General features: G+C 54.1%; 1 protein-coding gene across 1 annotated transcript; it reads left to right on the forward strand.

Moving 5' to 3' along the window:
• The first annotated feature begins 2,059 nt into the window (after nucleotides 1–2,059).
• On the forward strand, nucleotides 2,060–12,820 carry NT5DC4 (5'-nucleotidase domain containing 4). The gene is made up of 18 exons (XM_045287098.1): nucleotides 2,060–2,142; nucleotides 3,190–3,263; nucleotides 3,348–3,465; nucleotides 3,561–3,656; nucleotides 3,810–3,901; nucleotides 3,972–4,029; nucleotides 4,364–4,457; nucleotides 4,912–4,965; nucleotides 5,173–5,256; nucleotides 5,554–5,586; nucleotides 6,344–6,451; nucleotides 6,729–6,795; nucleotides 6,923–7,093; nucleotides 7,823–7,874; nucleotides 8,236–8,296; nucleotides 10,218–10,394; nucleotides 11,240–11,320; nucleotides 12,773–12,820. Exons 1-18 carry the CDS (start codon nucleotides 2,060–2,062, stop codon nucleotides 12,818–12,820), a joined length of 1,551 nt encoding a protein of 516 aa, XP_045143033.1.
• Nucleotides 12,821–16,052: the final 3,232 nt, after the last annotated feature.

Consider the following 16,052-nt stretch of genomic DNA (forward strand, 5'->3'; position numbering starts at 1 on the left):
CATCCCTTATCCTCAGTCATTAGCTGCAAGGCTCACAAGCATTTCCTGAATTCATTTGATGTTAAGCTTTGAGCTGGCCTGACGTGAGATGATTCACTGTCTTCAGGTCCCTATTTTGTGTGACCGGATATTCAGATGCTGCCTGCAGAAATGGCCGTGCGTTTTATTATGGGCCACTGCCCCAGATTCCCCCCAAGGGTGTCGCTGTGCATGCATCCTACAATAAATTGTGTCTTCCCTTCTGAAACTCAGAAAAAAAGAGAAATGGAATTCTGAAACACAGCTGGCTCTCGGGTCTGGGACCGGGGATCTGGACTCCCTGTGTGCCCCCAGCCAGGCCTCTCTCCTAAGGTCATGGACAGTTTTACTGTTGCCTTTAATGAAACTAATCAGAGATACGTGGCATATCTATACAGAAACCATCTAGATATATGACATAGCTGTATAGGTTCCAAAAGAATGGTTCCAGTCATGCCATGAAGGTCAACTCTCCTTTGAAGAGGTAGCTCTTGCCCAGTCATACTTTGAGAACCTCCTAATCTTCTGGAACCATGTTTGACAATGTTTCATTGCTATTCAGAAGGTTTTCAGTGGCGCCCCCACTTAACTCTAGCCCCGATGCAAGAACAATTAGTTCTGATAACCTGGTCCTTCTCAGTACTCATCTTGATGAAATGATCACTGAAGATAAGGGTGCTACAGAAAAATGTGGTGAAGAAAGCAGATGGTGTCCAGTTACCAATCAGAAAAATGTCTGGGATTTTAAGGCTTGTATTCAAGTGAGGAGTCAACTAAGTTCACATGGAAGAAGAACAGCTTGTGTGATCCAAAGATGACAATAACAAAATTCGAATATGATGAAGGGAAAAATATCAGCGCCTAAACTGCACATCTCATTTGTAGAAGGCTGTAGAGGACAGTGGGAGTCCCAAACCGATCTGCAGACTATCTAGTCAGACTGAGCCCCTGGCAGATCCCCTCTAACCACAGGTGAGGGACTCAAAACAGCTTTATTATCATATAGAGATCATTGTAATCGTGAATATACTAGATCGAACTTGATACGTGGCCAGTTGACCTCCCTCTTGACTCAACCTGAAATTGTTCTAGGTGTATTTCTTGCTTGTTCCAAGACAAAAATTTCTTCCCTGGCCTTTTAAAATCCTAATGGCAGTCTTTTCTTTCATACCCAGTCCTCCCGGGCTCACAGCAAAGGAGGCAGTTGCTCTTGGAGGCCATCTGCACACAGTCCACAGTCTCTGATTCCTGACTCTCCTCGCTCTGTCGTTCCAGAAGACAGACCAATCGCTGTGCCTTTGATGAACACTTGCAAGCTTTTCAGACCCCTGGCATGATGAGAAACTAGCAAGTAGAACCGAAGCACTCAATACGTTAGTTAATCAGAATATCCCCTGAAACCATACCCCTGAACTTGCAAAACAAGGAACGAAATCCCATGTATTGTATTGGATGAGCAGCGAGGGCTCTGCTTTCCGATACTGGCTTTTCAAAAATAGTTTTATCTTATTCTGACATCCTCGGGCCTCCTTATAGCTTTTAGCAGGCTTCTAGCCAGCACTTCTTTAAATGACTTTGGGCTGGAAAGTTGATAACCACATGTGTCGGGGTTGTGTGTAAAGCAAGAGTCCCAATTTCCTTGTTAATTTATCAAAGGCACCTCTTTCATTTTTAAAGCATACAGTCTCCTGCTTTTTTTTTTTTTTTTTTTTAATAGCTTCATTCTGGGTTCTCTGCTACATTCCAGTCCACTGATCTCCCTGAATCCATAAGCCCTGGACGTGGAAGCGGCGTAGAGGAGAACTGTAGAATTGTTTTCCTAAAAAGAAAGAAAAGAAAAAAATGTCTTCCTAAAATCGTTACTGCTTTCTGTCTTAAAGAGGGAGGGGATGCCTGGCTGGCTGCTGGGGCCTCAGGGTGGGGTCACTTGGGACAGAGCTGTCCGAAGTTTTGTGAGGTGAGGCACGGCTGGTCCCCGCTGATAGTGGGTAGGTGGCTGGGGAGAGACCATTCACCGTCTCTTGTCTCACTGCGGGTGGCGATGGACAGTGTGGTCGGGGGAGAGCCGTGGGAGCCCGAGGGCCTGGTCGCCTCCCGAGGCCTGGAGCAGGATTGGCACCGGAGGTGAGGTGGATACTTGGGGCGGGGGCGAGGTCTTCAGCCTGCAAACAGCCCATCTCGTGCAGGCACCACACGACACAGCAGCACTGCGAGTGACGCCCTTAATATGTGGCGACAACCAGTTTATAGACACACACCTGCACTCACGGAGGAACACCCTGCTCTAGGTAGGTGGTGACAGCTCAGCTGGAATCACTGACTTTGATATGCATGGCCAGAGAGACTCTTGCCGCCTCCCACAAAGACCTCTTCTCCTGACTCACATGCTGACCAGAGGCATGTGCTTCCCAAATGGGCCAACGCCTCATTTCCGAACTTGGCCAGCACCTTAGAAGGTGGCAACCTCTTACATGGATACTTGGAAGTTTGCTGACAACACACTCCCACAGGATGAGACAGCGAGTGTCTGGTTCAAGGCCACTCTTCACACACGCTCACCCACATGCTCACACATGCACACATATTCTCACGTACACAGTCACACTCATAAACGTTGGCTCACAAACATGACGTTCACATACTCACACATATGAACCCATGGTGCACACCTACTCATGCATGCTCACATGCACTCGCTCAGGCACACACGGACACACACGCACCAGGAAAACACTCCCACACAAGCACTCAGACACACTTAGGCAGACAAGGCCTTGGCTCAGCCTGACCTACGTGCAGATGCTGAAGAGACAGGCAGAGGGTTAATCTACCTGCTTTGGGGACTCCCCAAGGCCCTGTCCTTCCCGGAAGGAGTCTTGGTGACTGGTGAGTACTAAGATGGGTTGCTAACTGTTGATGTTTAAGTTCCAACTGCTAAGTCAGTCCTGGGAACCCACGGCCCTCTCTCCGAGGGAGAAAGACGAGACTCTGCTCCTGTAAAGACTTACAGCCTTGAGAACCCACAGGGGCTGCGCTGCTCTGTCCTATAGGGTCGCTGTGAGTTGGAACGGACTCAATGGAAGACGGTCAGCCTGGGTCCTCCTTGGGTCTTGGATTTCGCAGTGGGGGTGGGGCAGGTTGGCATCATTCCAACATCACCCTTCCTCTCAGGATTTTTGCAAATCACAGCCTGGCGCTGGGGAACATCCGGTGTTTTGGCTTTGACATGGACTACACCCTGGCAGGTAGGCAAGCTACAGAAGAGCCAAGGGAACAGGGGTGGGCAGCCAGGCCCTAGCTGGGCTTCCATCTCCTGAGCTTCCCCTTAGCCTACAAGTCCCCAGCCTACGAAACGCTGGTCTTCGAGTTGCTGCTGGAGCACTTGGTGTGCATCGGGTACCCGCACGAGATCCTGCGCTACACCTACGACCCCACCTTCCCCACCAGGTGCCCGCTTCCTGGCTGGCTGGCTCGGGTTGGGAGTGGGGGAGCTGCCGCTGGCCCTGAGGGCTCCTTCTACAGCCTCTGTGCTCTGTCCCCAGGGGGCTGCTATTTGACACCCTCTACGGGAACCTGCTGAAGGTGGACGCCCACGGGAACGTCCTGCTGGGCACCCATGGCTTCACCCTCCTCTCTGAGTAAGGTGGGGGTTGGTGGGGGGGAGAGGATGGGTAGAGGGCAGAACCAGCCCGAGGAAGGGGCCAGGGGACTGGGCGCTAGTGGCTGGAGGGGCTCTGGGAGGTGCAGGGAGGGCCCTTCGGGCATCTAGCGGGCAAGTGCGTGCTTCTCAGGGCCGAGATCTGGAGCATGTACCCCAGCGAGTTCATCCAGAGGGACGACCTGCGGCGCTTCCACTTCCTCAACACGCTCTTCAACCTGCCCGGTGAGGGACGCGGGAGGGGGGGGCGTGTCCTGGGTGCGCAGGCCCGCCGCTGACCCTCCTGTCTGCTCAGAAACCTACCTGTACGCCTGCCTGGTGGACTTCTTCTCCAGCTGCTCGCGCTACACCAAGTGGGTCCCGTGCCGTCCCCAGCGCGCCCACCCTGCCAGCACGTGGCACCCTCCATGGGGCCCAACCCGGACGTGGGGCAACACCGGGGCGGGCTCCCCCTGAGGGGTCTGAGGGCCTCCCTGGGGGCAGGGAGACTGTCTGACGGGAAGCCAGAGCTGCCCCTAGGGGTGACAGCCCCCCCCCGCCCCCCCGCCCCCCCGCCCCCGGCACCCACCACCTGCACACATAGTGCGGCACCCTTCCTCGGGCCCTTGGGACTGGAGGGCGTCCGCGCTGGTGGTCACCCTGGCGTCCTGGTGCGCCTTTTTGTGCTCTCTCTCGTGGGTGGCCCAGCTGTGACACTGGCTATCAGCACGGGAACCTCTTCATGTCCTTCCGAAGCCTCCTCCAGGATGTCACCGATGCCATGAACACCGTCCACGAATCGGTGAGTGGCGCAGACCGGGGCCTCCACCGCTCAGCCTGCCGGTGGTCCCCAAGGCCGGGCGCCCTCCTGGTCACCCTGCATGCGGACACACACACACACACACACACACACACACACACACCACACCATACAGGTACACACAACACGCCCACACATGCACACACCACACACATACACCCCCCCCCACAACAACCACACACCACACATGCACCACATACACACACCACACGCATACATCTGCCCACACACACCATACGCAACCACACACACCATATACACACACCACACACACACTACTCTCCACATACATACACCATATATATACACAGCTCATACATGCACTGCACACAGCACAGATACACACACCACAACACACACATATCACACACCACCCACACAGCTACACACACACACTCCCCCCGCCCACCCGCCCGCCTCTCTGTGTGTGCTGCAGGGCTGTCTGAAGGAGAGGACCCTGGCGGAGTTGGAGAACTACGTGCAGAAGGACGTGAGTGCCGGCAGATCCGGGCAGCAGGAGGCGGGCGCAGGCACAGCTCTATCTTCCCTGTGGCTCAGGCTGCCTGCTGGCCTGGGGTCCAGCTGCTCCCAGAGACTGTGGCCTGCTGGGCTTCTCAGAAGCTGACCCTGGGAGGGGGATTCCCCTGGGCAATGTTGGGAAATCCACCCTCAGAAGCCACTCTGCTCTCTGTCCCAGGTTCGAATCCCCGTCCTGCTGGGCAAGATGAAAGAAGTGGGGAAAGTGTTTCTGGCCACCAACAGCAGCTACAACTACACTGATGTGAGTGTGTGTAGACAGCGGGGTCTCAGCCTCTGTGCTGGGGAAAGGAGGCACTGTCGAGGGTGGTGAGGTGGTAGAGGTTGGGGGGCCCTCCTACCCTCTCTCCTGCCTGGCATCTGGGGTCTATTGCATGGCCTCTTCAGGGCTCACTGGAAGGAGCAACTTTCTCATCATTGTGCTCCTGGGGCCCCGAGCGAGAGCGTGGGGGGATGCGGGGTGAGGGGCAGAGGCAGGCAGTGGCCCCCAGCCTGCCCCAGCCCAAACCTGATGCCCTGCCCTCTGCCCTGTTTCTGCCAGGCCATTATGTCCTACCTGCTTGGTGTTGGTGAGGTGAGTGCCCGTGAGGTGAGGCCAGCATGGCAGCCCCTCAGACTGTACAGAGGGCAGGGAGGGCTGAGGGGGCAGGGGTGTGAGCGGGGGACACCTGTCTGTTCTTGCTTCTCCTATGCTGAGCCCTCCCCTTGAGGAAGAACAAGTGTGTGAGAGGGTTTGTTGTGTGTGTGTGTGCGCGCGCTCACTGGCCCTGGATGGCCCAGCGACCTGCCCAGGAGGTGCAGCGTGGCCACTCCTTCAGGGAGGAGCCTGGGGGAGGAATGGGTGCTGTGGCCTCACCAAAAGCCGCATCCTGTGGGGAGAGCTATGGGGAGGGGCTGGGAGAGAGTGTTATGAGGGTGAGGGGAGGACAGAGGACCAGGACAGCTCAGGCCAGGGAGGAGCACAGTGTGTGACAGGCCCAGGGGCACCAGGGGTGACCAGGCATCACTGGGCATGTCATGATTACTCCCCTGGAGGCTGACAGCAGGCATTCCCAATGCCCAACACAGATCTCCACAAACACCTTTCTGGCACACAGCTGGCTGGGGATGCTGGGGGTGGGACATCCTGGTTCCTGGGCCAAAGGGGTCTCATCCAACTGGGCTACAGGAGCAGGGCACGTGGGGGGACACGGGGCTGAACTCAGACTGGCGGCTCAGTCAGGCGACGTGGTGGGGTGACCTGGCTGAGGTGGTGTGAGCTGGTAGTTGAGTCAGAAGTTTCAGGCTGAGCACACGTGCCCGTGTACACCCTCCTGCACACTGCTTCATAGGTGGGTGCCACAGCCCGGCCCTGGAGGTCCTACTTTGACCTGATTGTGGTGGACACACAGAAGCCCCGGTTCTTTGCAGAGGGAACGGTGCTGAGGCAGGTCAACACGGTAATGACCCAGGCCCGGTCCACCTTGACGGCTGGGCTGCTCAGGGGGCTGGGGCTTCTCCTTTAGCTTGACAAGCTCTTGGCAGCCACCTGCTCAGCTGGCCTGTCACCCTTGGAGGCAGGGGACGGAAGAGGGGGCTCCTCTGGGCCCTGGGCCACCTCCTTCCTCCCATGTCCCTGTGGCTACCCTTGCTGTACCCCCCCCCCCTCCCAGCTCTCCCTCACAATAGGTAGAAGCCTAGGCTCTCCTGACTCCAGGGAACCCTTCTGCCCCTCAGGACTCAGGGAAGCTTCGAGTGGGCACCTACACCGGGCCCTACCAGCACTGTGCCGTCTACTCTGGAGGTACCAGCTTCCGCCCACACCCCGTTCCTCTACAGCGCCCTCCACTAGGAAGCCCAGCCCCTCACTTGCCCAGCCAGGATGGGGGAGCAGGGAACTGGGAGCAAACATCTCTCCTCTCCGGAGGCAGGTTCATCGGACTTGGTGTGCGAGTTGCTTGGGGTGCAGGGGAAGGACATCTTATACATCGGGGACCACATCTTTGGGGACATCCTCAAATCCAAGAAGCGCCAGGGCTGGTGGACCTGCCTGGTGGTTCCTGAGCTGTCCCGGGAGCTGAGCATCTGGGCCCAGGAGAAGGGTGAGTGGCGGAGGGGAGACATGGTCACCAGTGCAGATCCAGGCCCCATCTTCCCCTTCCCGTATCTTGTCTGGGGCCGAGTGACCATGACAAGCTCGTCCACTCTGGTTTTTGAAACCCTGTTACCCCATGAGGGAGGGAAAAGCTGGGATTCCAATCCCAGTCTCGTGGCTGCAGAGTGCACGATGTCTCTGTGGAGCCATGATGCACCGTGGGATACAGATTGGGCTGCTCCCTGGGACACAGGCGAGGCTTCCCACCCCTGTAAAGATTCACAGTCCTGGACACTCACAGTCTAGGCCACAGGGTCGCTGTGAGCCGAGAGCAACGCAGTGGCAGGGAGCGTGGTGTCTTTGGGGGTGTTTCTGTGCACACGGCCGATTTCCACAGACCCTCCATTCTGTTACCACACTCACTCTCTGCCCCTCCCGTTCATCCTAAGCCTCTGCCCTCCCTCCATTAGCCCCCAGGGGTGATTTCATGGTATCCACAGGACCAGTGCTTGCTGGAGCCCAGCAATTCAGGGTTTGAATCAGCCGGGTTTGAGTCCTGGCCTGTGAGCAAGGGGAGGCCACCAGACCCCCAGAATGGCTCCCTCCCCCCTTGCCCTAATGGGTGTAGACGGTCCCTTCTTCATGTGGGCACACGGAGGTCTAGGGCTGGTACAGGTGGGCAGGTCAGTGGGTGTCCAGCCGACCCTCACCCCTGCATGGCTTTGGCGTTTTTCAGAGCGGCTGGAGGAGCTGCAGAGGTTGGACATGCACCTGGCTGACCTGTACCAGTGAGAGCCCTGCCCGGGGAGGGAGAGGGATGACGGCGGGGCCCACATCTAGGCCTGCCATCGAGGGCCTGACCAGGGTTGTCCAGAAGCCACCAAGATCTGCTTCGGGGTAGGGGGGTGGGCTGTAGGCTGTCCTAGTAAATTGGGCTTGCACCTGTTACCCCTCGGGGGACAACTCACTCTCTGACCACACCCACCATGCACGGACTCCGGGTGCCTACTATTGCCTACACGTGCGCATACCCACCTGTGCTGCTAGCCCGCCAGCTCCCCCACTGGGAGTCACGAAGTGTCCCCTCTGTCATGGGACTTGGAGGCCTGGCTCCTCTTTTCTTGGGCCATGTGACTATTTTCATTCCAGGCACATGGACAGAAGCAATTGTGGGCTGGAAGCCATCAACTCCACCAAGAAAGACATTTGGGTAAGGACCAGGGGCGATGGGGAGCAGACAGGATCAAGTGCCAGACTAGCACAGCCCTGCCAGCTCCCAGTCCCACCCTCCCCCGCGACCCCCGCCCCCACTCTGAACTGATTTTCCACAACCTGGCCAAATTCTGCCTGTCCCTGTCAACCAGTGCCCCCTGTTGGCTCTAGTTCCACATGACAGCAGTGGACTCATGTGGAGCTCTCTTGGCATAGTGGGCCAAGGTCAGCAGTTCTAGTCCACCAAACACTCAGAAGGAAAAAGATAAGGCTCTCTGCTCTGGGAAAGGTTTACAGCATCAGAAAGCCACAGAGGCAGTTCTGCTCTGTCCTGTAGGGACGCTCTGAATCGGACTTGAAGGCAGGGAGTTTGAGTTTGAGTTGGTCTTTGTGGGACGGGGCCCTTGCCCCACAATCTCCACCAGGCAGACTCCTTGAGAATTGGCTGGCTGCCTGGCTGGGTCCTTTTGTGAACCAGCTATGATTAGATCTAGGGTCAGCCCACTTCAAGAGGCTCGAGAAGATGGGATTTCAAGGACTAAGTTGATGTTCAAGCTAAACCCAACCAACTGGCATTGAAGTGATTCCAACTCATGGTGCCCCTACGGGACACAGCAGGATTGCTCTCATGGCTGCAGGTTTCCAAGGCTGAACTCTGTACAGAAGCTCTCTCTCCTGTGGGACCAGCTTTGTGGCTACTAACCACTGTGCCACCGGGGTTCCGGGGAACTGATGGCTCCTGGGAAATGAGAAGGGAGAAAAAAAAATCCCCCTGAGCATTGCTGACCAGTCACTAAAGCTGAGCGATTCCCCCAGGCAGGGCTCAAGGGGCTTCAGGCAGCTTGGCACTCCTAGGCCCAGCTGGGAGCCATCACACACAGGAGTTTTGCAGAGCACGTTCTGCTCCCAGGAAGAGCTACGGTCTTGGAAACCCACGGGGGCAGTTCTACACTGTCTCCTAGCTGCTTATCACGAGGCGTGTGGCTCAAACAGCCCCTCGGAGGGAGGGAAATGAGGCTTCTCACTGCCTTTGAGTCCATTTTGACTCATAGTGATGCTGTAGGACAGAGTTGACCTGTCCCTGTGGGTTTCTGAGATCTTAACTCTTTGTGGGAGTAGAAAGCCTCATCGCTCGTCTGGAGAATGGCTGGTGGTTTCGAACTGTTGACCTTATGGTTAGCAGCTCAGGGTGTAACCTATTTTGCCACCAGGGCTTCTAAGAAAGGGCTTGCTGCTCCTGTAAAGATCTGTAGCCTTAACAGCTCAAAGGAGCAGTTCTACTCTGTCTCACAGAGTCATTATGAATAGAGGTTGGGTTTTTTGGGTTGGCAGGTTACACTGCCCTTGGTCCCCCCCCAGCTCTGTGAGGTGGGCTGGGCGCCCCTTGTCTTACACATGAGGGCAGGGCACCGAGGCTCAGGGGGGCCTGGCAGCATCTCTTGGTCACCCGGAGTAATATGCTGACTGGTTCTCCAGGATCTTAAAGCTGGGCCTGGTGGTAGGCTGGAGCTTCCTGGGGGGGTGGGGCCAGATGGGGGCGGTGCCACAGTGGGGATGAAGGTGGGCCTTTGCCAACCTGCGCCCGGGAGAACCTGGAGGGAAGTGTAGTGGAGGGCTTAGGACTTGGTGCTCACTCTGCAGGGGCAGGCGGGCAACTGAGTGGGCAGCCGGCAGGGTGGCCTGTCGCCCCTGAAGGCATCTCAAGCCCAGCAGCACAGGTGCGCGGCCCCTGCCTGTGTTTAAAGAGGGCAGCTCCTTCCGCGCTTCAGGCCCTCAGTGCCTTCAGGTGCCAGCGACCCATTCAGGTGAGGGCAGAGCCGGCTGTGCTCGCAGGATGGGCTCGCTCTCTCGTAGTGGGTGCTGCGTGCTGTGGGAGGGGCAGGTGGTATCTACGGTCAGCGTGCTCCCCACCTGTCCAGAGCGTCACCCGGGAGCTGGACCTGTGCTACAGCACCATGGGGAGCCTCTTCCGCTGCGGCTTCCGCCAGACGCTCTTCGCCAGCCAGCTGATGCGCTACGCTGACCTCTACACTGCCACCTGCCTCAACTTCCTGCACTACCCGCTGAGCTCGCTGTTTCGGGCGGCCCCGGAGCTGGTGGGTTTCCGCAAAACCTCTCTGGCCTTTCCTACCTTCAACCTTAAAGTGAGAGCTTGTTATCTCACTATGGAGTCCTTGGGGGAAACAGTACTGGAGACTTCCAGGGATCTGTGGTCGAATCCAGGGACCGGATTTGATAAGAATCTAGGGGTTAAAGACCCTGGGGACATTGTCAGGAGCCCTGATGTCATAGTGGGTTATAGGTTGAGTTATTTACTTCAAGGTCGGTAATTTGAATCCATAAACTGCTCCCTGGGAGAAAGGCCAGGCTGTCTGCTCCTGCAAAGAGTTACAGCCTCAGAAACCCAAAGGCGCAGTCCAGGTCCCATAGGGTCACTGCGAGCTGCAGTTGACTTGAGAGCAACAGGTTTGGTTCGAGGCCCAGCCAATGCTCCCCAGGCAGAGGTGCCACGCATCGGTGGAGGCTTGAGTCCAGCTCTAACGGGAAACAGGCTTTGGAGGGGCTTCCAGATTAAAATGGACTAGGAAGAAGGCTGGGCGATCTCGTCTGAAAATCAGTGAGGGGACGTTCTATGGACCCTTGACAGACCACGGGGCTGGCACAGGACTGGGGAGCATTTAGTGCACTGTGCAGAGGGTTACCATAAGTCAAGGCCGACTTGGGGGCAGCCAGCAACATCACTAAGGACAAGAAGAAATGTGACCAGTTGCCAGAAGGCCTCCTCCTTCTACAGGCTCACTGCACAGGAGTTTGTGTGTGTGTGTGTGTGTGTGTGTGTGTGTGTGAGGGTTCTTGCATAATCGAAGAATTCCTGAAGGTCTTACTCCTGACCAATTGACACCCCCCGCCCCCCCATCTCCATCTGCCTTTGTCCCTGCAGATGCCACACGAGGCTCTTGTGGAGCAGGACCGGCCAGCCAGTTGGGGACCCACCTCCAGCCTCCTGCCTTGCAGCCAGAAGGTGAGTTGTGGGGAGAGATGGCGCTCTCGGAGCCACTAGATGGAGCCTTCACCACACCAGGCACAGAGCACCTTGGGGCTCAGCCTGTGGCTGCTAAGGAGGCGAGACCGACCTCTGGGAGAAAACCCACAGGCAGTTCTACTGTCTTACGGAGTGAGCTGGGTTCTTTTGAGTCCCGTGTCTGCAAGTGTGGCCAGCTGTTTACATGGAAATCATACGTCTATATTTAAATTACTGTTTCTCTCTCGAGTGATATATGTAGGAGCCCTGGTGGTGCAGGGGTTGGGTACTTGCTGGGCTGCGAGCTGCGTGATTGGCAGTTGGTATTCACCAGCTGCTCCTTGGGACAAAGACTGGGTTTTTTACTCCTGGACATGGTTACAGTCTCGGAAACCCACAGGGGTCGCTGTTGAGTGAGCACTGAATAGATGACTGAGGTTTTAAAATTTATTTAATCATTATACTGTATTTGGAGGGCCTAGGTGGCACGAATGGTTAAGCGCTGCACGTTGAACCCAAGGTTGGCATTTCTAACCCACTCAGAGATGCGGCGGCAGTGATCTGCTTCCCAAAGGGCATAGCTTTGACAGTCCCGTGGAGCAGTCGTGTTTGGTAACACGTGGTGTTCTCCACTGGATGACAACCAATGGGCTTGATTCTTTTTATGTTAGTCAGGGGGTTAGCGCTAAGGTTCCATCCAGGATAGGAAGGGGACAATGAAAATATTTGCATTGCATTGTCGAGAACCACTGGACATAAGAGTCCAGACTCACCTTCTCATCTCCGGTTGGCTGGCTGAGTCGTTGCCCTGCACCCTGGTGGCCGATCTGTATTGCGATCCATTTACATTCTCCCTGGGAATAGTTGTGAAATACATGCTCTCTCAAGCCAAGGCCACCCCTTCAGAAACACTAGTGACAGAGGCCCCCAGTGCGCTGCTTGGGGCCCCTTGAGCTGAGATTCCAATGACTACAGGTGCAGTCTTGACCCCCAGCCTGCTCCTGTGTCCCCAAGCCCTGTGTGAGGGTTTCTGTTGCCACCTCAGCTTTCCTGGGGCTGGCTTTTGAGCACGTGCAGTGTAGAGGTTCCTTTTAACTGGGTGGCGCGCCATCTTCCAGCTAGTGTTTATACGGTGCTTCCTGAATGCTTAGCAATGAAGGAAATGGAATTCTTTCACTCTGGCGTGGGAGAAACTCAGTATTCAAGTGCTCTCATCATGTTTAGTCCACGGTTTGCAGCTAATACCCCATCCCGATGCACTAGAGAGTTAGACAGGTGCTTATGTAGTTGTGGTTCTCAGGGATGTGTGGTTTGAACCCCTCTCCTTTCCTGCGTCCTCACCCATCTTCGCTCTAGGGTGTATTGATCCGCTTTCTACCCTGGTTGGGCATTAGTCTGTGAGCTGGGGAAGAGAGTTTCTATAACCAGCTTCTTCGTTTCTTGACGGCCAAGGGCACAGAGAGAGATGAGGACCAGGAGGGCTGCGTGGAAGCTAACTGAACTTGGATGAAGGCCGGCACCGCGGTCGTCTTCTGCTTGAGACCCATTTCAAATAAGAGGAACAGTATGGGAGAGGGGCGGGGTGGGGTGGGGGGCACCCAACCATAGGGAAGTCTCCCAAATGTAACAGATTTGGAAGCCAAGAACCTTTCTTTCAGGACGAAGGAAGGAGTATCGCCCTCACTCTAGCTGGCATCCCCCGTGGCCCTCGAGTCAGTTGGAAATGTGTGCATGGAGTGTAATTGCTTTACTCAGTTCCTGTTATCTCCACTTTCATTTCTAGACATTTCTTTTAAAAAATAGTACTTCTGTGCATTTTAAAATTATATAATAGTTTGAATGGTAATACCCGATTGGCTACAGATGATTTGATTAGCCGTTCTTTTTATTACCTGTCTTTTAGTTAGCTGTTACTGTGAAAGACATTAAATAGAAGAGCCCCAGAGTCTTTGCACTTGATGCATCAATGCACCAAAATCTATAAAGAATCATATTCATGATAAAAAATGTGAATGTTCAATTGATCGATGTATTGTGATGAATTGTATGAGCCCCAATAAATTGATTAAAAAAAAAGAGCTAAAATAATCTTTTTCAATTACAGGGAGGAAGTTAATGTATATGTCTTTCTTGATGTTATGATTTTCTCCCATAAATTTATTTTACGGTTAAAAAAATGTGAATGTTTTGGTATTTGCTTCTCCTAGATGTCACTGAATTAAAAAAATAGTTTTTTGGGGGCATATAGTTCACATATTATACAATCTAATCTTTCGGTACCAAGAAGAGATGGGCGATCATCAACAATCAATTTCAGAACATTTTCTTCTCAAACTCGTTGTTAGCCCGTCCCCCTATCCCCCCAGCCTTCCCTGCAAAGCCCCTAAGGAATTATCGGTCCAGTCATTGTCTAGTATAGCTCTACCTGTCTGGGATTGCACATGCAGAAAATCATGCACACCTGAAACAACCAAACCAACCCCAGAAAACAAACACAAAAATGAAACCTGACAGTGACAAAACTAAACAGAGAAAAACCTCAATAGAAAAGCAGAAAATATTAAAAAAGATGGAAACAACTTTAAAATGGGTCAAAAGGGAGATCCAATGATAAAGTGTTACATCGTAACGGAAGCACCTCTGCCATCAAGGCTCTCTGTCTGAGAGCAAGGCTGTTCACATCCCCGGGCTGTGGGCAGAGGGGATTCCACTGGAGGGAGGGCTTAATCCATGTGAGGGCCACTAAACCTACATGGAAGAAGCACAAGCTGCCGCTTGATGCTGCTCCCAGCAAGACTTAGCCTCAGACACGCACAGCCCCAGCTGCGCCCCGCCCTGTCGGGTCAATGCGAGTCAGAATCAACTCTGACGCACAGTGAGCACAGAGGGGAAGCAGACACATGTTCAGAGAATTCACGGCGGCGTTGTTGGGTAAACCTTGGGCTGCTAAGGCAAGGTAGACAGTTTAAATCCACCTGCCACTCTGAAGGAGAAAGACGAGGCTGTTTGCCTCCATAAAGATTCCCAGCCCTTGCCTGCAAACGGGCAGCCATCTCAGCGAGATGGCGACTAAGTCCACATGGAAGAAGCACACCGTCATCAGTCACTGAAGGACTGTAAATCATATGATCCAAGGTGGAAGGAGGGATTAGTGTGAGAAACTGAAGTCTGGGAAGTTGGCAGTTTACATGTAGTCAACAAGCCTCTGGTGAATTCCCTCTATCCACAATTGAGGGATGGGAGGAAAGCGGTTACTAAACAGAGGGCATTGGAGAGAAGAGTATAGAAGATCAAAGGCATAGATCTGACTTAAACAGTTAAAACTTTGTCCATTTATCCCCCCTCAGATGCATGCTGGACCTGATCTGGTTTTCAACATTTTCTGTGTTTTTGTTTGTTCATATTAGGGTGTATCTCAGAGGTGTTATGCCATTGGGGGGGTCACCCTCTTAAAGTTGTGTTAGGTTTTTTTGTTTCTTGGTAGATGAACCCCAGGACTGATGAACCTATAGGGACAGCAAGTAGAGTAAGAGTTTGGGGGTGGGGGTAGACTATACCAACGGGCTCACTCTGTCACTGCCCCAGTGGGAGAGTGACTTCGGACTGGCCTCAGGATGGGAGCACAGCGTGTGCTGACTCCCGACTAGTGTACTTCCAGATGCCCTGCCCGCCCTCTCAGGGCTGCTCCGTCTGGGCACCTCAACCTTCGCTTTCTCATTTCAAGCGTAAGGCAATACACAGCTGCAGGGAGGGAGCCTGTGCTGGACCAGGATGAGAGGTGGTTCCAAGCCAGCTTGTTTGGAAGGAAGCAGTTCCCACCCTAATCTTGAACTTTGACAGTCCTGGGGTCTGACTCCGTTGCTTCCGAGCATAAGCTGATCATCATCCAGTCAGCAAAGTAACACCACTGGATGTGTAGGTCCACCGGTGGGAGCCATCCCAGTGGGAATGCTTTCTTATTGAGATGCTTCCCTAAGCTCACTTTCAACAGAAGCTCCTGGGGAGAGACCACCTGCCAGACCACATGGAGGAGGGGCAGTGGTCAGACCAACCCTACCGGGTGGTGCATCTGCTTGTTTAAACCCTCAGGTGTTTCTGAGATGCTCTGTTGGGCCCACAGGGGGACACTTGGTTGAAGTGGAAAACCTTTGATTCTCTGGGGTTTCCTGTTCACCGTGGCTTCTTCCCTGACCTTAGAATTTTGTGTGATCTTATTCATTCTTGACTTTTTCTCATTACACCTCCCCTCAAAGCCCCTCTTGTGTTATTGGGAAACTATGCCAGATCATAGATCAAAGATCACCCTTTTGGGTTGGTAGTGATGGATGCCCAGAGGCTGGGAAGCCTACACTGTGTTCTGCTCAGTGGTGTTGCAAGCCTTTGTTTTCCTGGCTTGTTGTCCTCCTGTATCCTGTGTCTTGGTCTCCTGGGACACTTGTCTTCTCCCCTGACCCTGGGGGTTGTCTTCAAGCCTCTAACTTCTGGGGCTTGTGGATTTCAGTATATGGTACTATTTTTTCTCCCCCAGGGGAAAAGGCAGTAATTTCCTCAAACCCTTGTGAATGTGAAGTGTTATGTTAATGGCTGTTGTTACACACACACACACAAAATAAAAATTATAAAAGGAATACACAAGAGTTACAGTCCCAGAACCCCACAGGGGCTGCTCTACCCTGTGCTATATCTGCCCCGTGCTATATCTGCCCCGTGCTATATCTGCCCCGTGCTATAT

This window comes from Echinops telfairi, unplaced genomic scaffold (assembly GCF_000313985.2).
Source record: "Echinops telfairi isolate 266 unplaced genomic scaffold, ASM31398v2 ScPeMD7_11;HRSCAF=52, whole genome shotgun sequence".
Classification (NCBI taxonomy): domain Eukaryota; kingdom Metazoa; phylum Chordata; class Mammalia; order Afrosoricida; family Tenrecidae; genus Echinops; species Echinops telfairi.

Bases quoted from the DNA above. Each gene is read 5' to 3' on its own strand.
- NT5DC4 (XM_045287098.1), top strand. From the start codon at position 2,060: ATGGACAGTGTGGTCGGGGGAGAGCCGTGGGAGCCCGAGGGCCTGGTC. The intron at 3,657-3,809 runs GTAAGGTGGGGG...CGTGCTTCTCAG, and splicing joins GGCTTCACCCTCCTCTCTGA to GGCCGAGATCTGGAGCATGT. The intron at 7,875-8,235 runs GTGAGAGCCCTG...TTTTCATTCCAG, and splicing joins CACCTGGCTGACCTGTACCA to GCACATGGACAGAAGCAATT.